The sequence below is a fragment of the Embiotoca jacksoni genome, unplaced genomic scaffold, assembly GCF_022577435.1.
Source record: "Embiotoca jacksoni isolate LCO1_2020_lvr unplaced genomic scaffold, fEmbJac1.0.p SCAF_27, whole genome shotgun sequence".
Taxonomy (NCBI): Eukaryota; Metazoa; Chordata; class Actinopteri; family Embiotocidae; genus Embiotoca; species Embiotoca jacksoni.
In genome coordinates this window covers 3,240,738-3,263,473 of record NW_027185378.1, presented here as the reverse complement: position 1 = coordinate 3,263,473, position 22,736 = coordinate 3,240,738, and the positions used below count along the sequence as shown (strand labels likewise).

The window sequence follows — 22,736 nt, the reverse complement described above, 5'->3', positions numbered from 1 at the left end:
TATTCAAATATTTTACTTAATAAATGCTTTTTTGATGCTACTGTGATTGGAGGAGGTGTGTCATTGTGATCTTCAGGAGCTCACCGAGAGTACGAGCGCTCGTCTGCAGAGGGAAGAGGATGAGAACCGACCACAACAAACCAAGACCTTACTTTCAGGGATCATTTCTATCGAGTTTAACTTGAGGAATGTGTTTCTAAAAGAGTTCGGTCTTGCTCTCCATGACGATGAGTAACGATGTTTCCTTCAGAGCAGGAACACGTTGAGAAGAGTTGTTTCTTCTTCACTGTTACTGACTGATTGGAGTTTCTCATTGAAACTCTGATGGAGGAAACATGTGCCGAGTGGATGGCTTTTTAGGAGTCCTAATAAAATGTTATCTGAAGATAATGAACTTCCATGTATTTTAAATAAAAAATGACTTAAAGAGAGTTGAAATGGGTGCAACAAAGCCAACAGGAAGTTAAAGATGTCACTCACGTACAATGTAATCAGGCCACATGAGTGAAAACACCTGTGCAGGTGCTTCAAAGAAGGCAGTCTTTTGCCATAACGGGTCAACAGGTAAGTTTGACTCTTGGAAATGGAAGTGCAATGTTATGCCAAAACAAAAACAACTCGATGGTGCCTGAGATGCAAAAACACAACCTCAGGAGTGATGTTTAATTTCACACATGCAAAAAAAAAACATTTTTATATACATATTGTCAAATTGTACATAAATAAACCAGAATGAAAACAGTGGAAACTTGGGGAAAAAAATTGCATAAATCTCTAAAAAAGGTGAAACCGAAACAGACAACTAAAGAAATCACGACACACATGAATCATGTGGCTTGAATGTCCAATAAAAGAGATAACAACAGCAGCAGATGGAAACATCCTTCCTTATGGAATCATGGGAAAACATGACACTGACATTGCGCTCTTTGTTTTGTATATTTTAATAAAAACAAAATATTAAATCCCTATGAAATGTCATCATTTTTATATATTCCCTTTTGGGCTCCATTTAAATTCAACACTGACACATTTCTTATTCAATTTACACAAACAGTTCACATGAAAACTTTGGTACCAAAAGGTCAGAAAAAAACTGAAAAACCCAGATTGAAATCATCCTGAGATACTAAACTACACGTACAAATAAACTAATTACACAAACAGAACAGCTGAATAATTAAATGAAAGCATACATGTGCAAAGAAAATCACATTTCAAGCTGGTTTCCTGCAGTGCCTGAAATAACAGATTTGATGCAGAGACAATAGAAGCGGTCACATTGAAAAAGCTTGGCGACGTCACAGCTGATACATTTGTCCAGGTATACACAATCTGTTAGCTTCAGTTCCTCGCTTCACGGCACATGACACATTCACGGCCGAGTTTCAGTTTCTTGCCGTTTTCATCACCTGATGTGACACTTTAAACTCAGAATGAAGAATAGTATCAAATCACAGCTTTTACATCCACACATGAAGCCTTCCTTTTCCCCTTCCTGAGCTCGCTTGCAGCATTTCAGCAGCAGTGTGTCCCCTAGTTGTCCGGCAGCAGGGAGCTGAGGCAGGAGAAAGGCAGACTGGACAGGCAGTCTGTGTGGACGCTGGCCTGCATGTTGCCGAATAAAACTTGGCTCGTGTCACCACCGGCCGCGTTCTTTTCCTTCTTCAGCGCCGTGAGCCGCTGCAGGATCAGGCGGTGTTCGCTGCCCCTCAGCAGGCCCCTGAAGTACAGAACAGCCACCAGGTGCTTCCGGCTACAGGTGGAGAGCGAAAACACACAAATATACCTCCTCATTTCAAATTCATTCATTCAACTTGGTTTGATGTCCAGTTTACCAGAAAGTAATCTGTGTTTTTTTGCAGTTTAATGAAGCGCTTAAAGACCAAAAATGTGTCGCTGACTTTACAGGAGTTCACTCATAGTTTGAATGCTCATCTGCAGACATAAGAACCTCAGAAACAACTTACACAAATCAAGACTATGCGTACAGGCATAATTTCTTTAGTTCTTAACTTGAGAAATGGTTCTGAAGTGAGTTTCGTCTCCACAATGAAGGATTTATTGTTTGCTTCAGAGCAAGAAATTAGTGGAAAGCCTTAAATTCCTTTCCACTTTTGATGATTGCTCAGTGACCCTGAGAGGTCTGTTTCTAATAAAGGTTTCCGTGCTTTCTCGTCCAAATGAAACTTTCTATTAAAATGCTAAAGCTCAACAGAAGATCAACTCAATAAAGATTTTCAACACTAAATTACAGGCCAAGAAACACTAAGTGCCAGTGTGAGGAGGAAACACACACTGAGTGGACTGTTATGTAGATTTAACAATAAAACACCTGTTAAATTGTTTAAGAAGTATGCTGGAGTCTTGTCAGCGAGGACTTCAGGAAGTAACTGCTCCGGACCAGGAAGTAGTGCAGCACATAATCCCATGTAAAAAATCACAACAGTTCATAATCTGTAACAGTTCCCGTCTAATCGGTCGAGCATTAAAAAAGTCACGACAATCGAGATCAAAGTCAAATCTTGGTTGGATTTTGTGGTCAGCAGTGAAGCATAAAATCCGCTCAGTGACTGTCAATAAATCTGTCACTGATTACGCAGCGATTAAAGGGTCCTTCTGCTCCTGGAGAGTTCACCATGAGTCTGAGTGCTCATCTCCAGAAACTAAAGACAGAGAATCTCCCAAATCAAACCAAAACTTGACTTTCAGGGATCATTTCATGAGTTGTTGATTTGAGAAATGTGTTTCTTCAAGGTTTGGTCTCGCTGTCCACGATGAGGAGTCAATATGTTTCCTTCAGAGGAGAAAAAACTGTTGGAAAGATTTAAGGTCTTTTTCCACTATTGATGGCTGTTCAGCGTTTCTGTGGGAAACATTTGATGAAGGAAACATGATCTAAGTGGAGTCTGTCTCAAAATAGTGTTAAAAATTAACTTTTGATGTGGAGAATGAAGATTTTGAATTGTATTTAACAGTTTTAAATCCATTTTAGTGTAAATAATATCACCAAATAATAACAAAGGGGCTAAATGTGAACATCACAGCTGGAAAATCCTCTGAAGGAATCTCAGAAATTTCATCATCACCATCGCAGTTCTTCAATTCAGGTGACTGCTTAACCAATCCTCTCACATGTCAGTTTGTTCCGCTCCGCTGGTCGTTACACGTGATGTCAGAGCAGAAGTCGACATCTAGCACATGCTCTGTAAACATTGAAGGCAGCTACGCAACTGCTGCTTTGTGCTCTGGGTAAACATTTAGAGAAATTCACTTCCTCATCCTCCTGGTCACGTTATTTGAAGTCTAGTATTTGAGACCTTTAAGTGGGGATTCCTTCAATCTGCTGACTTCTTACAGAAGTGAAGCTTTGACACTTCGGTTGTGTCGTAACTTTGAATTTGTTTCCTCTTGTTTGTGGTGTTTTTGACTTCAAAACCGTTACTTTTCAACACAGATATGTGCTCTGTCAAACTCACTTTAACAAACCTGTCTGGTTTATTAGAAACCGGTCGACAGGACGAAAGCTCAGAGTCGCCTTCTCGCCTGGTTGGTCCTCAAGTCGCCAATAAAGCTTTCAAAGAGACTCGTTGACAATGAACATGCAGCCCAAATCTCAGATCTATTGGGGACCTTTCAGACAGTATTTAGCACCAATTTCTGTTATATATTTGGATAATATGTGTGAGGAAGTTGTCTTAAGTGTCAGCTATTTGATATTTATCTGAATGGTGTTTCGAGATACACAGTTTCAACTCCAAATCTTTCTCTCCAGGCTTCAATCCATTTATTAAAAAGAATATTTCCATCACCGTGTGGGAGATAAAAACAGTCTGAACACTCTGTCCACTGACGATTTGTTAAAATTTCACTTCATATAACTTGATTGATTAATAAATAGCTGCAGAACTTCTGGCACTTTCATGAGTCAGCAGTTCCTACCTGAAGTCTGGGTAATGCTCCATTAAAGGCTGCAGATGATTCTTGATGTCTGTCTTGTTTTTCTGGCCGATGATGTCGCTCAGGTCGTCTCCGACAGAATGGAGCCACTCGTGAGTTGATTTCTACAAAAGAAAAAAAATAACAAAACATAAAAGAAAAAAACGTGCTGGTGCTATACAGTATTTAAAGGTGCTTTGGATTTTTAAGGCAACAACAAAACAAAACAAATGAGGATTAAAAGGTGTCTAAATGAACTACTTCATATGTGGTTAGGATGTTCCCAACACAGAGGTGATAAAATCAGTCGTAAATTTGTTGACTAAAATTTCAACGTTTCTACGAAGGTGCTGCAGGCAAAAATCTTAACACGGCTGTCAGACAAATGTAGTTTTGCAAAAGTAAAATGTTTCCTTCTTAAATGTAGCGCAGCAGAAGTATCTTCAAAAGTGAAGTTAAGCACAGAAGTTGAGGAAATGTACTCAGTTACTTTTCTTAAGTGTGTTTTAATCCCCAAATAGTTCGGGATTCATTGTATCAAGACGGTTAATATCCTTTAAGTGTTCAGAGAAGATGGTGTTCCAGGTGTTTATTACCATGTCGACGAACAGCTCCCTCAGTTTATCCCACTGATGACGGATCTTGGTCGCCGCCGTCTCGTGTTTCCGGTTCTTGCATGTGTAGTTGTTCTTCATCAGCTGGCTGACGTATTCCCTCACAACATGGTAGTGCAATCGGCTCACGAACCCCTGTCTCCAGGAAACACACACACACAACACACACACACACACACACACACACACACACACACACACACACACACACACACACACACACACACACAGAGGGTTCATGTGGCAGAATAACAGGAAAAAGGGGAAATATAAATGAGATCAGGAGGCGTTTGTCTTTTTTTTAATTTTTTTTATCCCTCACCGGACCAGCAGTCATCAGATCATCTAAACTCACACATACACTTCCACCTATTCATCCATCCCTGCTGCCAGGATGAATTACTAACAGAGGAATTAATCCTGGCAGGAGGACGCTGCAACAGCAGAAAACAGTTCTGTTTTCCGGGGAAAAACAATGGAGTCCCAACCCACTTACTGGAACTTCCAAGAGTGATAATAGAAAGTGAGTAGGGATTTCCTTTTCGTGTCATGTCAGCATGAAAACCTTATCACTGCAATGTATTTTAGCTCATATTCTATACTTTTTTTTGGTGTGCTTATGACTTCAATTATGACTCTTCAAATACAACCCAATGAAACCTAAAAACTCCTGTTGGAGATTCGTTGAAGATCCAAGGATTTGTCTAATCAGGATGGGATGATGGCCACTGAATGTCGTAGGAAGTGTGTGTCTTTCCTGTTAGTGTATTGACTTGGCTGATAAACAAACAAAAATGGTTTGTAAGTGCTGGAATCCCCCGTGATGGCCATCTCCTCCGCCATCATTTCCTCCGCCATCATCTCCTCCTCCGCCATCATCTCCTCCTCCTCCTCTTCCTTCTCACCTGGACGTGTGGAGGCCTCATGGTGTTGCAGTGCTTGGAAAGCAGCTCTGTGTGCCTGTAAAGGTGATCAAAGTCCTCGTTGTTGGTGAGCCACTTCCTGGTCATCATGCTCCGCAGATACGGCTGGAAAAAAAACAAAAAACAGCAAAGAGAGACGGTCAGAAGGCAAAAATAACATGATAACTTTTTTAGTTTCATTGAAATGAATGGAGGACAGCTATGTTTTCTGCTTTTTTAAAGTTTGAGTAGGCCTGTCAAACACTTAAAATCACCCATGTGTTCTTTACAAGCAAGCGGTTGTCTGAATATTGGCTGCTGCAGCAGAGGAGCTAAGGAAGGAGAAGGTGATCGTGGTTCCTGTCACCAGTCGACGTTGGTTTTATTTCACCACAACCTCAGTGTCAGAATCGCTTTATTGGCCATTTGTTGACACATACAAGGAATTTGACTCCGGTTTTAGGTTCGCTCTCATGTCCAAAAACAAAACAGACAGACATATAAAACATAAATAGACATATTTACAGGATAGAAATGAATGAATATATACATACAGTGAAGGAAATAATTATTTGATCCCTTGCCGATTTTGAAAGTTTGCCCACTGACAAGGAAATGAACCTTCTATAATTGTAATGGTAGGTTTATTTTAACAGAATATCCCCCCCCCCAAAAAATCACATATAATTTGTTTATAATTGATTGTGTAAAATAAGTATTGATCCCCCAGCACAACATGACTCTGTACTTGGTGGAGAAACTGTTGTTGGCGAGCACAGAGGTCAGACGTTTCTTGTAGTTGGTCTCCAGGTTTGAACACATCTCAATATGTTTGGTCGACTCCTCTTTGCAGATCATCTCCAAATCCTTAAAGAGCTGTCGCTCGGCAACTCCAAGCTTCAGCTCCCTCCACAGATTTTCTGTGGGATTAAGGTCCGGAGACTGGCTCGGCCACTCCATGACATTAATGTGCTTCTTCTCGAGCCGCTCCTTTGTTGCCTTGGCCATATGTTCTGGGTCATTGTCGTGCTGGTCCATGACCCATTTCCAGTGTCCTGGCTGAGGGAAGGAGGTTGTCGCCCAAGATTTCACGGTACGTGGCCCTGTCCATCCTCCCCTCGATGCGTTGAAGTCGTCCTGTTCCCTTAGCAGAGAAACACCCCCAAAGCATAATGTTTCCACCTCCATGCTTGACGGTGGGGACAGTGTTCTTGGGGTTATAGTCAGCATTTCTCTTCCTCCAAACACGGCGTGTCGAGTTGATGCCAAAGAGCTGGATTTTGGTCTCATCTGACTTGAGCAGGGGGACCTTGCAGCGCTGCGGGATTTTAATCCATTACGGCGTCGTGTGTTACTAATGGTTTTCTAGGTGACTGTGGTCCCAGCTGTCTTGAGATCATTAACAAGTTCCTCCCATGTAGTTCTGGGCTGATCCCTCACCTTTCTCATGATCATCGATACCCCACGAGGCAATATCTTGCATGAAGCCCCAGACCGAGGGCGTTTGATGGTCATTTTGTGTTTCTTCCATTTCCGAATAATCGCACCAACAGTTGTCTCCTTCTCACCGAGCTGCTTGCCGATGGTCTTGTAGCCCATTCCAGCCTAGTGCAGGTCTACAATCTTGTCCCTGACGTCCTTAGACAGCTCTTTGGTCTCGCCCATGGTGGAGAGGTTGGAATCTGATTGATTCATTCTGTGGACACGTGTCTTTTATACAGGTAACGAGTTGAGATTCAGAGTACTTTCTTAAAGTGAGAGGACTAATCTAACCGGCCTGTGGGAGCCAGAATTCTTGCTGTTTGGTTGGGGATCAAATACTTATTTCACACAATTAAATGCAAATCAATTTATAAATTTCGTATAATGGGATTTTCTGGATTTTTTTAAATTTTTGTATATTCTGTCTTTCACTGTTAAAATAAACCTACCATTACAATTATAGGCCGTTCATTTCTTTGTCAGTGGGCAAACTTACAAAATCGGCAAGGAATCAAATAATTATTTCCTTCACTGTATATACACCTAAAACAATGGCGCAATTGCACCTAGTGCAAATTGTGCTGATGCGGTTGGGTGTAGTGCAAAAAGGTCCAGTCAGGTAAAACATTTGAACTGTTCAGCAGAGTGACAGCCTGCGGATAAAAACTGTTCTTGTTCCTAGTGGTTTTGGCGCACAGTGCTCTGTAGCGCCTACCAGAGGGGAGGAGCTGAAACTGAGGGTGTCCAGGGTGGGGTGGATCTGCAAAACATACCCAACACATGACCAAACATTAACCAAAGTGGCAGTACTTCAGGAAATGGTCACATGAATGGACTCTTATCACACTTCCTGTTTTGTCCCTGCACTTGTTTTTCTGTATTTTAGACACTATATGCCTTATTTTAAGGCTCTAAATAGCCTCTAGTTTTGTGAGTAGAATTTCAGGAAAGCTGCATCTCTTTTTTCCGATTCTCCTTTTAGAAACCACAACAGATAACAACTGCTCTCCAAGAGGAAATGAAGGTCAACTCGGTTTTCACAGAATAAAGCCCGAACAGTAATCGACCCGCTGGACCGCCATACCTTGACCTCGTCTTTGAACTGGTCCTCCAGGTCCTGCATGAGCCTGGCAACCAGCAACTTCACCTCTTGTCTGAACCCTTCCACCCCGTCTGGACAGGAGTCCTGGTAATTGTCTATGTGGTCCCTGCAGGACGACGAACAGGACACGGAGGAAGCATCAGTTTCTGAGGCGTATAAGGTGATTGCACATACAATATTGTACAAACAATGTTGTTTGTTAAATGTTTCATTTTATTTGACTGTTTGGGTTTTGGCTCTGGTGCCGACACCTCTACACATTTACACATCTGCAAATTTGTCGATCCATTCATTTTTTGACCCTATTTTTTGGAAAAGTAAGATATAACTCAAATGTTTTCATGTTTTCAGTGTATTTCCTGCATGATACTGAATATATTTAACATGCGATATGTGTTTGTTTCGAGGAACCTTCAAATGAAATGATACTTATTGAATATTCACACCTTAAAACCCTGCGGATTATCAAAATTAAAAAGCTTAGTTTGTGCTGCACATCATTTCACACGTTTCCCTCTATTCCAGCATCAAACTTTATTTTTTAGACTCTCCGATTTGAAAGTTAAGTAAATTACTTTTGGCGAGATTGCAGCGCTGTGTTGATGTTTGTGACTGACATCCGCCAGGCTCACGTCTACTTTGAAACCTCAGAGCTGCATAAAACCACAAAAGCAGACATTGAACCTGCAGTCAGAAACACACACAATATAAATGTCCCTGAGTGAACCAACTCCAAACCACATCTGCTTCTCTGTGACTGACGGATGTAGCTGACGGTGAAATCCAGCAGATCTGCCTGCTCTCAGTACTTCTCTTTGACCCACTTATAACAGAAGCAGAGTTTCTCACTTGCAGCGCCGCTTCTCTGAAATCACGTGATGCAGCACCCTGTCCAACAACTCTCAGTGAAGTGAAAGTGGCACTAATGAGCCTCTATTCAAGAAAACGCCTTCTTTTCACCACCAAGCTTGTGAAAGTTCTCTTTGTGAGCTTCATTCTCACATAAATCATGTTGGCACAAGTGCTGGGAATCTCCCAGCAGAGTCGAAAATATCTCGGAGATGAATCATCCAAACAAAAGCTCTATAAGCACTTACAAAAAACTCTCCAGCCTGTGTCCTTAACTGCTTGTTTTCTGCATTGAATTTTCTTTTTATTAATTTTTTAGAAAAAAAGGATGGTTAGAAAAAGGATGTTCAGTGCTGATTAGAAAAGGCTAAACAAAGACCATGCCTGCTTAACATCAGCATGTTAGCATGGCTACACCAGCATTTAGCTCAACTTACTGCTGTGCTCAGTGCAGCCTCTCAGAGCTGCAAGAATAACATGGCTGTCCTCGTTTATTTGATATTATTTCCACCTGAATAACTCCCAGTTTCATTCAGTTCCATAACTCCATAACTCCATAACTATGAAGCCATTATTTTATCAGTGCCTGATCAAAAGTTTAAATGAGTCATGTTATGTAACGTAATGTTATTGAACCTAAAGGGACTTCCAGACTGTCAATGGTTAACTATAATGTATACACATAGAACCGTAAATATACTTTTTTATAGTCATGCCTGAACAGGTAAAGTGCTTCATATTATAGTTTTAAAAATCTATATTATTACGAAAAGCCATATTTCTTATTTTCATTTTTGTGCTTTAATGTATTTAATGCTTATTTCCACAAATAACTGCAGTAGGTATGTTTTTAAAATCATATTTCTTCCTTACACTCATCCTCTCATTTCTGTAGCTGATCTCAAACAGGAAACAAACAATTAATCCCACACAGATCCTCACTGGGGACAGATTGTTTTTCTTCGGGAGGCTGCCCCATTTTGGGGTTTTGGCAGGGTGAGTCAGTTGTCGTGGTGCATCATGGGTATTTTCTGGAAGTCACGTGACTTACTGTAAAGAAGTGAAGCTGTTGATGTAGGTTATCTGATACTCTGTCCAAAGAGGTTTGAGCTTGCTGCAGTGACGCCTGAACTCCGACTCAAACCTGCAGAGGAGCGAAGAAGAGACTTCAGTCAGAGGAGGAGAAAAGAGGCAGGATTAAACCTGCCAGACAAATAAAAGGGCTTCAGTGTCCCACTTTAAAACAAGCCCTCAGAAGGTGGACAAAATATCAAGAACATCTGACAATAAGTAGACAGAAAAACAAAACAAAAAACCCCATTATAAAATAAAGAATAAAATAATGAATTGAAAAAAAATCATGGATCGCATTGTAATGACAACGAGGTTGATGAAGGAAACTGTGATGTTAATGTAATTGATACTTGGTGTGATATGTATACAATAAACCAATGTTGATGTGCAGATTTTTGAAGGTCTAATAAAGCAGCTTTATGGTCTTCTGGGGTCAGAAGTCCAAGACAGGCACCAGTCGGAGTATGTCGGGGGAGTAGCTCAGAAAAGGATGTTTTACTTCCAGTCGCAACAAGTGATGACGAATAAAAGCTGTTTGACACACAGGCAGACTTTCTGTTTGTCTGGGACTCTGTGAGGAAAATCTACAACATCCTTCCTTTGCATTGTGTTGTATTAAACCTGCAGTGAGGAACTTTTGACTAGTCCTTCTGTTGGTGAAAGTAAATACAAAAACACTACGGACAGGTGTTTACATCGTAGGTTTTGCTGTAGCAGACTGATGTTGGGGCTGTAAAACGGTGGATAAATGAAATCAAAGGCGTCACTGCCTTTGCAAAATGACGCAAAAAGTCCAGTGGAGCCACGTGATTGAATCCTTTTAACCAATTTCATGTTTGCCATCCCACAGCAGTAGACACTAAATTTAAAAACTCTGTAAACTGTAAAACAAAGGGAGATATATCTGGTGGTGATAGCCTTAATCAGCGTTATGTAAACTCATTTGCAAAGGGCTTGAATCTAAAAGTTCCACACAATAGTTTTTGGCATTAAAAACAATATGCACTCAACAAAAATAGAACTGCAACACTTTTGTTTTGGCTCCCATTTTTCATGACTTGAAGTAAAAGGTTTTAGACTTCTAATTTTTACACAAAAAAGGCTTATTTCTCTCAAATTGTGTTCACAAATCTGTTAAAATCTGTGTTAAAGAGCACTTCACCTTTGCAAAGATAATCCACTTGAATTTTACTGTTTAATTACCTCAAACGTTCTGGTTTATGGCTCGTTTTGATCCTGTTTGTCTTTTATTTTGTTTCCTTTTTTCCTGCTACAGACAAATCAAACGTCTGCAGAGGAAGATGGAGGAGGACGTTTCATCTGATCTTTCTGTGTTTTTGTGATAAAAAAAAAACAACTGAAGGAGGTGAAGGCAGACTCTGGGTATTAACACATTACTTCACAGGGAAATCTCACAACTGTGTAGTAATTGTAGAAAAGTCAAGATCCTGTTTTTTGTTTTGTTTTGTTTGTTTTTTCCTCTTTATTTATATTTTTAAATAAACTTGGCTTTTATCCTGCATCATTTTGTCTCCCACAGTGTTTAACTTTAAATTGCTTTAATTATTCATCTGACATTTGACCTTTGACCTCCCACTCTCTACAAATAACGTCTCAAAGAACTTATGATGTTCATAGGCAAAAATGGCCTGTAACAATTTGAGACACCCAGTTAAATTTAAACTTTTATTGATATTTCAGTGTTTATTTGTTGATTGCAGTCATTCCAGTTCAATGACTCTTCACCTTCCTCCTAAAAACTCTATCGTCAGGTTTATTTCAAAGGTACAAACACTTTATATTACAAAAAGGGAAAACGCATCTTTTATGCCATTCTTGTTTTGTTTTTGTTTAATTGCAATTTTTGTGTCAGTGTGTCAGTATACAGGTGTGTGTGTCACTGTGTTAACTTACTTCTTGGGGAAGTGTTTCAACTCCTCGAGGCAGGAGGAGATCACACTCTGCTCCAGTTGAGCATCAATCTTTTGAAAGAGCATAGCATTTCCCTTCACTTTCTGTTGAGAAGCAGTGACAGGGTAAGCGTCAGAAAAACGGTGAAGATATGAAGCTCTGTGCTGCCACCACGTGGCCAAATCCATTCACTGCATCATGGATGAGAAAAAAATAATTCCACAGACTTTTACTTGTCTCTGCATCTACTTTAAATACCCACCAATTCATTTGAATTCTTTTTAGGAGACAAAAGTAAAAGAAAAACAACAATAACGACAATTAAAAATCCAACAAACACACAACCCCCCCAAAATAATAACAAACAAGACAAAGCAAGACAAAAACAGAATATCAAACCTATAAAATAATTTTAATTTACCAACAAATATATCCCATTTATAGCCAGTCCTAATGATACATACTTAGAAATCAATATTACATTTATTAATGCACATTTTACTTAACTTAATTTATATTAAAAAAAAATACAATCGAAAGTTTACAGTTTTATTTTTCTTTGTTCAAACTGTGGTTCCAAGCAAAAATGAAGAAGCAAAATATTAAAATATTTTTTAAGTGAAAGGCTTTAAAGTACTTTAATAATAAAACATTGATTCATTTTAGTGTATAAATCTTCAGATTTTTATAATTAATTTTAAACATTCAGTGATGAATGTCGAGGCAATGTCTTGGTTTTATTTGCCACATGAAGACGTTATGTGATATCTCATCTTTGATATCAATAAAAAAAAATGAATCAAACCTTCAGGCACGCTGATAGCTGAAGGGTTTGGCCCCATATCACATAATGCACACCGTCATATCTGAATAAATGCATAAATTACCCCAAAATGTGATCTGGTGTCGTTGTGTAGCACAAACAGCGATGTCTTACCGTCCAGATGTCCATGGGAAACGGAGAGTGGAGGAAGTTCTCCTCTTTTTCTGGCACTCTGCTGTGCATCCAAATGTCCTCATTTTCCAGTTCAATGACTCGATCCAGCGAAGACCTCATGTCCTCCTGCAGCAGCAATCAGAGAGAGAAGCCAGGCGGTAGTCAGCATGACAGAAAAACTTCTGTCTCAGGAACAACAGGCATCTTTTCAGAGAACTAGCACTATTTATGAGCTGTAACAATGACTCAAACATTTGCTCGGGTCAACTTCCCAAATTTCTGCGTCATATATAATAATGTGAAGTGTGAAACGAGCATCCTGAACACACAACCTTCAGGTATGTTAATTTTTTCAATATTAAAATTATTGATTAAGAAAATAATAAGTACAATGATCAATAATGAAAACAAATTATAACTCATCTTCCTGCAGTTGGAAGCCACTGTTGATGTAGTCAGTTATAAAAACAAGAACAAGGGTTAATATAACTGTTTTGTGATCCAGTTTTTATTGTCATTGGCATGTCCATGGAAATTGCATAAAGGTCAGAGATGTCAAATCAAGTTAAAAAAAATATAAGAGTTAAAACAAAAACTCGCCAAACTGTTACTAAAAATAACAAAAAAAACATAAATTCATTCCCTTTAAAGATTTTGAAATTACCCCAAAATAACACAAAAGACATAAAAAGACAAAAATAAAACTGAAATGAAAAGTGTTTTCAATAACTCAGTATGTCCTCTGTAGAAGCTGCAGCGCTGTGTGCTCCTCACCTTCACTCTGCGGCAGCACTTCTCTTTCAGCTGCCTCAGGAAGTCTTCCTCCAGCTGCAGATCAGTGCTTTCACCCTGCATGTCCGTCTGCAGCGAGAAACTTCCCATGATGCTCTCGCTGTCGGGGCGACACGAGACACAATTCACAATGTTTCATGGAGCTGCCGTGACAAAGAACTCTGAAGGCATGTCGCCTCATGTTGAGAAGAAGAAATCAAGATGTAAGACCTGTTGATTCAGGTTCTGGTAGACCTTCGTGATGTTGTATGAAGGCATTTAAGAACAACATCTTTGCATAATGTTTGGAAACAACACAAATAGTTATGAAATCCAACTGTTTCCAAGTAAAATGCTGTAAATCCTTCTCCAGAGATGCACCAGGAGGAACAAGTGCAACACTTTCATGCCCACAAATGTGTAAAAAGATGTTTCCAAATGTCCAAACTGTAGTGCAATAAGGAGTTTGATCCAAAGTGTATTTGTTTTATGAGAAGAAAAGTGTGTCACAGTACACCGTGTGATATACTCTAGAAAAAAGGATTCTATTTTACGTAATATGTGAGCAACATAGACATGACCTGATTTTGGCCTCCAGAGTATTGTGCTTCTTTTTTTTTTTTTTTTTTTATCAGTTGTTTATTTTCGGTTTCCCAAATGTTGTTTTGAGCACAGTTTTTTATTTTTTGGTTGGCGTGGCCTGATTCAACAGCAGTGCTGCTTCTTTTTTGCACTGCTTCCCCCACTCACGCTCGCTCTGGTGCTGCGGTCCTGCGCTTGGTGTTAGGTATTAATTTAAAAAAAATCTCGGGCCGCGCCATCTGTGGAGACATTTTTAATGTGGGCAGTCGAGATGTGTTTGTAGATGTGTTTTCCTTTGTGTGTTTGAGGCCATAGATGTTGCTGCAGGAAGACAATCAGACATACCTCTGTCACTTCTAGGTAAACTAATATAAAGACACCGTGCATTACTTCCTGGATCATGTTTGCAAAATACATTACAGTCTTTCTGAGGACTTTTTTTTGCATGTCTCTCTTGTTTTATGTTATAAATATGGCAGAAAATGCATTAAACTGCAGATAAGATGAGTATTATCTGTGTTTGAAAATTGCTGTGTGTTGTATTCACATTGGTGAGAATAATAAAAAAATATATTAGGTCCTAAATCTATTAAAATCGACCCTGAATGCAAAAAAAACCCCTGAATTTTCTTTTATTAAAAGGGTGCTCAATGAATTCAGGATTGCACATTTTAAAGTTGAGGGAAGAAACAAGGAATAATTGTCATGACAACAACCAAAATCACAACAGCAGAGGATGAATTGTTGAAATATGCTGGCTTTAGGTGTCTAACTCAGGTTTGAAACTGCTTTGCAGTGATCATGTGCACTGCTTGTCCTTCTGTGACCTCATATCTCAGCTGCAGAGGCCTGAAGTGAAACCAATACTTCCAAGTTTTGACCCAGAAGTGACATAAGCATGTTTGAAATCCCTCCCGCATCTGTAACTGTGCATATAACAAAACAAAAAAAAAATCCAGCCTTGCAAAAAAGAGTTTTTCTACACAATATGTCATGTGACCCTATTCCCCATAATTCCTAGTAGTAGATAAACCCTTCCTGCACACACTGACCTCTTGTATTTGTTGATGATCCAGTCCAGCAGAGCATACAGGTCCTTCAGCTCCGTCACTTGCTGCTCCAGCTTCTTCAGGTGCTGCCCAACGACTTCGTGGTAGCTCCTCACGTAGGTGCTGAAGACCTTGAAGCTGGGCGTGTAGGACGACCGGAGCTCCCGCTTTACGTTCTCCAAGTCCTCCAGGATGGTTTTACCCAGCAGCCCCAGGTGAACGGCCAACCAGGAGGCGTCCTGCTCCCTCTGCTGCAGGTGAACGCTTTCCACCTTCACCTGCACACCCTCGCGCACCGCCTCCTTCCAGGCCTCCCTCCAGCTGTCCGGTAGCCCTCCCGGTTCCTCTGCCCTCCTCTCCTCCTCCTGGATGATGCGGGCCACGGGGACCAGCAGCGCCTTGTTTCTGGAGGGACGAGAGTTGGAGTCGCGCACTATGACGCCGATCTTATTCCTCAGGTCTGTGTAGAGGAGGCTGAGGTCTTTTTCCTTCTTGGCCAACTCCGTCGGCGAGTCCTCGGCGCACTGCTCCCGCTCCCGCTGGAACTCCTGCCGCAGGGCAAGGAGGTGCAGGTGGGCCTCCTCCAGCTCCTCCATCTCTATCAGCTTGTTGATCTGCATCACTGGGAGGAAACAGAACACATGGTAAATGACTTTATAAACCCACAGCGACATGTTGTACACAACTACAACCTGAGCCCAATACCTGGATGATCCACATTTTAACACCCACATCAGGACAATTGTAGAAGTAAAACCTCAGAAGGCCCGACTACTTCACGGTGTCGTCATAGGTCTCTAAAAACGACAGCTAAGACCAGAACAGTGGATCACATCAGTCCAGTTCTCCCATCTTTTACGATGACTTCTTATTTATCAAATGATTGAATTTAAACTTTAACTGAATGGTTCATTCTTGATCTGCTGCTTTACATCCAGAAGCAAAACAAAACTTCTGGAATCTGCACTTTATTTTGTTAAATTTATTTTATGTTATTTTATCCTTTTAAATTATTTATAAACATGTTTTTTGATATAATTTTTTCTTCTTAAAACAAGTGATGTATTCAGATTTAGAAAGTAAAAAAACTGCAATATAAAAACAAGCTGTTCATTGATTGTGTCAGTAAAAGTACAAAATATTTCCAGGTGCATGACAACGAACAGCAGAAACTCCAAATTTAACATGTCAAAGTATTAAAATTTGAATAAATGACTGTTGTTTTTATAGTTAAAGCAGCGACTCTGCAGCGTATAAACTTTTGTCTACACATAAACTGAACTGTTGTGTATTTACACCGGGACCAAGATTCCTATCATCGGCTGCTTCTGTTGCAAAAACAGAGAATGATAAAGAAAAGAGAGTTGAATGTTCAGACAGAGAAAGAGTTTGACAAGTCAAGGGTCCTGTTTTGAATTCTTGTTTTTAAGTTATAACTCTTTAGAGAAAGGAAAAATAACAAATGTAAAACCTTTTCTGATTAAACAGAGTTGGAATCAACAGAGTTGACCTAAAGGAAAGTTATATCTTCCCACTGTGGTGAAATTTAAAGCTGGCTGAGCCTGATGCTCTTTAAGATGTCAGTAACATTAAAGAGAAGAATTACGTAATAGTAAACATGCCTTAAATTAGTATATTATTGTTTGAAACTACACATACAGTTGTGACAGTACATACTTACTATACTATATATAAGAAAACAGTCCACAGTAAACCCTCCTTGGATAGAAAGGTGTAAAAACATGTGTGTATGACAGACTACCTGACAGCGGTGTGTGCGGTATTTCCGGCAGCGTGTACGACTCCTCCATCTCCACCCACACGTCCTTCTCCTCCTCCTCCTCCTCCTTCTGCTCCTCTGCCAAGCCCTCTATGAGTGTCTCCTGCTTGATGTTTTTATCTCGGTCCTTCTTGGTGCCCAAATTCAGGCTCCGACGGAAGGACTCTGCTCTTGTCATGAAAGAGTTGCTGAACCTGAACATGTTGGGATCTGAGAGTGGAAAGCACACAACAGTCAAGTGTCAAAATCAGTAAATGAATGTGTTGTGGTTTGGTTTGTTGACATCCACCAGGCAACTGAGAGCATTTTACAATGAATAAATAATTTAAAAGTAAATTTTATTTTTTTTTCCAACAATTCTCAATATTGAACTTTATGGCTTCATCTGATAGCTGATAATTGGACTTTTTTACACTAAACAGTTTTAACTTTTTAATAGCAGGAAAAGCTCAGGTGCAGACAATTACATTAAAGATGGGCCTCTGCCACCTACAAGCCTCATTAAGACATGTTGGTTCGTCAGCATACACAACACCAAATCACTGGAGGTGTTAAGATTTATTTGTATGAGCAAAATGGCCAACCATTCTGGGTTTATTTTATTGTAAAGTTTTGGGTTGTTGCTTGGCTAAAACAATAAATTTGAAGACATCAGATGAGGCTTTTGGAAACTATGAATAAATCAGTCACCCAAGAAAATTAGAGATTAAATGATAATGAAGCAATGAAAATCATTTTCAGTTGATGCTTTCAAACTTGCAGTTCAGAGCTTATTTTTCTTCAACACAGCACGATGCTCATTCACCTAATATAAGTTGTGGAGAAGTTTCTATTTTAGCATGTTTCCGTTGCATAATTTTTGCAATATTACAACACCAAAATACAAACTGCATTATTGCTTTCATGCACTGTTTACAGCTGGAGATCTCTGCTCAATAGTCATGTGCTACACACGTCCCGACTGGCTGTATGTGGTCTACGTTTGCTGGCTCAGGCTCATGTGACCATACGTTTATGCTGACATCTGAGTTACAGCTGTTACAACTGAGGGAAAGGTTAACTGTTTGCTTTCTGGGTCTGGGCATATTTTAGCTTTAACATACATTACATGGTTAAAAGTGTGTGGACGTCCTCGACATTTGATGCGGGTCTGTTTTTCACAACCGTGACTGAAAGCTCATTCCTGAAACTGGAAAAAAAAAAGCTAACAAAACAACCTGGCAGGTCTGCACAGAGGTCCAACCTAAATACCTTTCAGATGAACTGAAACAGGCCTTATCACCCAACATCAGTGTCAGACCTCAGTAAAGCTCCTGTGGCTGAATGGGACCAGAAAAAAAAAAAAAAAGCCCTGCTGCTACATTCAAAAGCAGGAGAGTGGAGGCCGCAAATTAATGCCCAATATAGGTAGACGTTTAGATGTATGTACCTGTCTTCGGACGTGGCAGTGATTTGTGTTTGACGTGGGCCTCATCTTCCTCTTTTTTCTGGAGGAAAACCTCGATGCTCTCCACAGGAGAGGTGGCTGGAGATCTGCTGCTCAGACCTGACGGAGAGAAGAGGAAGAGGAGGCTGAAAACAGCAGAAGTTACTCAATAAACCACTAACTCTATCTTATCTGTTTCACCACCACACCTCTGTTTGTTAAGTGAAACCAAAATGGTTTCACTTATTTACATTTGCGAGTGTGTCAGTGTAAATGTGCATGCCTTGGCAGTGCTTTGTCCTTACGGTGACCTGATAAACCGACTGAGGAATGCAAAGATTAACTCCTGACGAAAACACAAGAGCTCCAGCATGTAAAAGTGAAAGTCGCCAGCAAAGTTTGGGAGTTCAGCTTGCCCTCATTTCTGCTGACAGAGGTAATGATTTAAAATAAATCACATGACGAGTGGTAAATGAAATTACTGCATGTGCACAATGGAAAAGGAAGACAGTACCCTCACCCTGCTGCAGAAACCTCAGGCTGTAGGCACTTCCACATACACACTGCACACAGAGTTTTTCCTCACTTTTCTGCCTCAAGAATATTTTGTAAATGATCAGTTGATTTAAGTCTAGAAAACAAGAGAATCCTCTCACTTCCGCATCACTTCAGCCTGCCTCACCACAAATCAGAATAAAACAATATCACAAAATCCACAATTGTCATATTATTTAAATAATACAGTATCAACAACAAAAACAATGAAGAACCCTTTCATGGTAATCTCCAAACATCTATCCTCTTTTTCTCATTCACAGAATTAAAAAATAAAAATAAAATAGCGAAGCGCACACAGTTTTAACTATCAATATATTCAAACTTTAACAATATAAGTAGTTAATGAGAACCTCTATTATTCAATCCAAGCATCTGATCTCTGCATTAACGGTGAACAAGAATTAGGGACTCCACAGTTTGTGGTCATCAAAGATTGTCTATTTTCCCGATTTTATGCAGCGGTCTGCTGGTGGAACAGAGAGGGACAGGAGGAGAATAAACAGGCTGGTCAAAAGGGCCAGCTCGGTCCTGGACGGTCCCCCGGACTCCGTAGAGGAGGTGGGTGAGAGGAGGATGTTAGCCAGGCTGACATCGATCATGGGCAACACCTCTCACCCGCTCCATGAGACTGTAGGCGCTTTAAGCAGCTCTTTCAGTGGCAGACTGCTGCACCCTCAGTGCAGGAAAGAGCGCTACCGCAGCTCGTTTGTTCCGACCGCTGTTCGATTTTTCAACACCACCATAAAATAATGTGACACTATTCATATTCATTTAATTTCATTTTAATGCACTGGTCACTTTTTCCATTTTAATTAAAAACATTTTTTTGTTTTTTTGTGTATATAGTCTGTGTGTGTGTATTTATTCATTGCTCTTTTTCATATTGTGTGCACTTTTTTTGTTCTTTCGATGCTGCTGTGACGACCGAATTTCCCCAATGTGGGATCAATAAAGTCTAAAATCTAAATCTAAATCTAAAGATGGGATTTTGGCTAAAAAGACTGACAAGCTTGCTATCTAATGGAAAATCTAAAGGCTGTAATGTAAGTTTTCACACCATCAGCAGTTTTCTTTTATAAAATTTTGCATTGGCCTTCAACAAATAATAAAAGACTATATTCTGCGATACAAGCGTAATAAAGCTCACCTGTAAATATTTGCCTTCTTGCTCTTTCTGCACTTTTGCACTCTGTGCTCTCCTTCCACCTACACACACACAGTGTGTACAACAGCACCCACATCTGAGTGGTACAAGTTCACGCACGTTTTCTGGTGGGTGTTTAGGAAAATGTAGACAAGCAGCTACTAATCTATAGAGGAGGCAGGTGGAATGAGCCAAACGGGTACTCACTACAAAACATGGCAGATGTTTTGATAAGATCTTTTATCCTATTTTATCTTAAATTTTCTGTAAAAACTTCTCCGAAGCTCAGTGGGTTTTAAAGGTTTTCGGCAAGAGCTGGACATGCTGAAAATGTCATTTTACTGTGCTGTAAAAATGTGACTTTTTAGCCATAACTCTGCACAAAAACAGCAAATCTCCTCTTGTGTTGTCTCTTCTTCTGACCTTGAGAGGTCATGTTATTGTACCTGCCTGCTAATGCCACTTCAGATTTAATGACAGTACTCTACTCACTGGGAGACGGAGACGGCTGTGAGGAAGAAGACCCCGACTCATTCCCCGATGTGTCTCCTTTGGGTGTGACCTTTGACCCCTTGCCTGTCGGGGAGAGGGGGCTCTTCTCCGCAGCATGCCGGAAGCTCATCCTGAAGGACTGCAGCATGCCCAGCTTCGGGGTGCTATTGGTCGACATCTGCCCGTTGCTCTTCAGGGACACCCTGTCCTCGCTGGTGTTGTCAGTGGACTTGTCCATCATTTGTGACATCTCATCCCGTAAAACATCCAACTGTGAAGGGAAAGAAAAACGTCAAATATAAGATGAAAATCTGAGGAGGAACAGTCCGCTGTACGACTCAAAGTGTGTGAAACGCTGGTGTGTTTTTGTGACTGCAATCAGCAGGGACAGGTAGAGCAGTTTCTGTTTACAGATAACATGACAGCCAGCAGTTCTGGTCAAAAGAAAAGAGAAGCCGTGGCTAAAAATGAATGTGAATTTGATGTAACAGCAAAACTAAAAGCTCTACTGAAGGACTGAAGGGCCTCATTTCCACAGGGGGAACAGGTTCTTCTTACTTTTCAAACTATTGTTTTTGTAGTTTCAGGTTGATTTTTTTGTTGAAACCCCTCAACCCAGTTTCCTCTGAATCGCCAGCTCCCATTATCTCGATAAGAGCACAAAGAAGTCTATAAAAATCAGCGTAAGGGAATCAGATGTCAGGTCTTAGGGCTGCATTTGACAGCAGTGAGCAAAACCTTTAATTACAAAGATTGAAAGTGTCATTGGGATTAAAAGAGCCACACAAATCATATTTATCAGATAGATGATGACTCTTCCATACAAATAAAAAGTTAGTGGTGGAGTTCCACAGGGTTCTGTATTCGGCCTGATACTTTTCACATTATAAAAATGCTTTAAAAGTATGTTGTAAAGACTTTAAGTACCCTGAAATGACGAATGTTGTTATTTGGTGCTATATAAATAAAATCTAACTGAACAGTAAAATAAAAATAAAACTTTATTTTTACACCACTTTTTAATACAAAGCTAAAAGTTGCTAACAAGGCTATAGATTTGTTTCGGCTATTGATACTTAAAGAAATTGATTGATTACATATGAGATTACTGTGAACATGCTTCTTAGTTCTGTAAAAAGTAGTCAATTATTCAAATAATCTGTCAATAGTGAATTAAGGAATAACTATTTTCATAAATTAATAATTTATTTTGAAATTTTATAATATGAAATGCCACATATTTTTACCTTTACTCTTTCAAAACAAGACATCACTGTGTTAGGTTAGGTAGTTACTTTATTAATCCCCGAGGGGATTTGTTTTTTTCGCTACAGCAGCATACAGGAAGCAATAAGATAATAATAGAACAATAGAAAGCAATAAAATAGCAGTGTTTCACTGTCCACTGTCACAATAAATTAAACAGCAACAACAAAGACTAAATGAACATGAAACTAGCTTGCAGCACTACTATAAATACATAAAATATAAAATGTATTTTAACCATTACTAGACAATACATTGCTTTTACAGATTTTCTATGAATTTTTGAAAATAATTTCTGTGAAATAAAAGATATCGAGATCATCTCTTTTCTTTCAACCGTGTAAATGCTACGATGTTGTGATATAGTTATAAATTCTTAATAATATCATAAAGGTTTGTCACGTCCGTCAGGATCAAACATTAAAAACGTACCTGTCCGCTGATAACATCGTTTGTCGCCATTGTTTTACCAGACTGTCACTGAGCGAACAAAATGTGATCATATGAGAAGAAAAAAACAAACTCTGCTTCATTTTATTCAGCCACAGCATGCAAACTGTCCAAATAACTGCAAGAGAAGCAGAGTAGGAAACGTGTTGCCTTACAAGCCCGTGGATTTCTCAGGGAAAAAAAAGAAAAAAAAATAGTCCGACAGGTTTCCTTTACCTGCGTTTCACTTTCACTGTCTTCACCTGGCCGATCCGGTTTAGCAGAAAAATAAAATAAACAGGGACACTTGTCGTGTCAAGCTCAGAAAGAAAAGGTTAAAACAACATTTAACAATTTTCTCCAGGAACACGGAGACTACAAAGTCAACCTTCCTGCTTCAGCTGGGTCTGAAGAAACAGTTAATGATTA

The 22,736-nt window shown here is 39.7% G+C and overlaps 1 protein-coding gene, 1 long non-coding RNA gene and 3 other non-coding genes across 6 annotated transcripts; 4 read left to right on the top strand and 1 right to left on the bottom strand.

The window, feature by feature from the left end:
* The first annotated feature begins 142 nt into the window (after positions 1-142).
* Positions 143-349, top strand: LOC138205205 (small nucleolar RNA U3). The gene has a single exon (XR_011178855.1). It is a non-coding gene; the product is annotated as a small nucleolar RNA U3 (small nucleolar RNA).
* A 272-nt stretch (positions 350-621) lies between these two features.
* exoc3l4 (exocyst complex component 3-like 4) lies at positions 622-22,487 on the bottom strand. 2 transcript variants are annotated; one of them, XM_069160936.1, is made up of 15 exons: positions 22,311-22,487; positions 20,613-20,883; positions 18,422-18,538; positions 16,975-17,202; positions 15,216-15,834; positions 13,585-13,702; positions 12,811-12,936; positions 11,877-11,977; positions 9,940-10,032; positions 8,022-8,145; positions 7,653-7,697; positions 5,459-5,581; positions 4,536-4,688; positions 3,943-4,064; positions 622-1,756 (listed from the first exon to the last, which is right to left on the bottom strand). In XM_069160936.1, exons 1-15 carry the CDS (start codon positions 22,338-22,340, stop codon positions 1,537-1,539), a joined length of 2,490 nt encoding a protein of 829 aa, XP_069017037.1. In that variant the 5' UTR covers positions 22,341-22,487; the 3' UTR covers positions 622-1,536. The 2 variants fall into 2 exon arrangements, with proteins under 2 accessions (XP_069017037.1, XP_069017038.1); XM_069160937.1 differs by lacking the exon at positions 7,653-7,697.
* Positions 1,978-2,156, top strand: LOC138205207 (small nucleolar RNA U3). Its single transcript, XR_011178857.1, has one exon. It is a non-coding gene; the product is annotated as a small nucleolar RNA U3 (small nucleolar RNA).
* On the top strand, positions 2,697-2,907 carry LOC138205202 (small nucleolar RNA U3). The gene has a single exon (XR_011178853.1). It is a non-coding gene; the product is annotated as a small nucleolar RNA U3 (small nucleolar RNA).
* LOC138205178 (uncharacterized) lies at positions 8,113-11,484 on the top strand. The gene is made up of 2 exons (XR_011178852.1): positions 8,113-8,199; positions 11,239-11,484. It is a non-coding gene; the product is annotated as an uncharacterized lncRNA (long non-coding RNA).
* Positions 22,488-22,736: the final 249 nt, after the last annotated feature.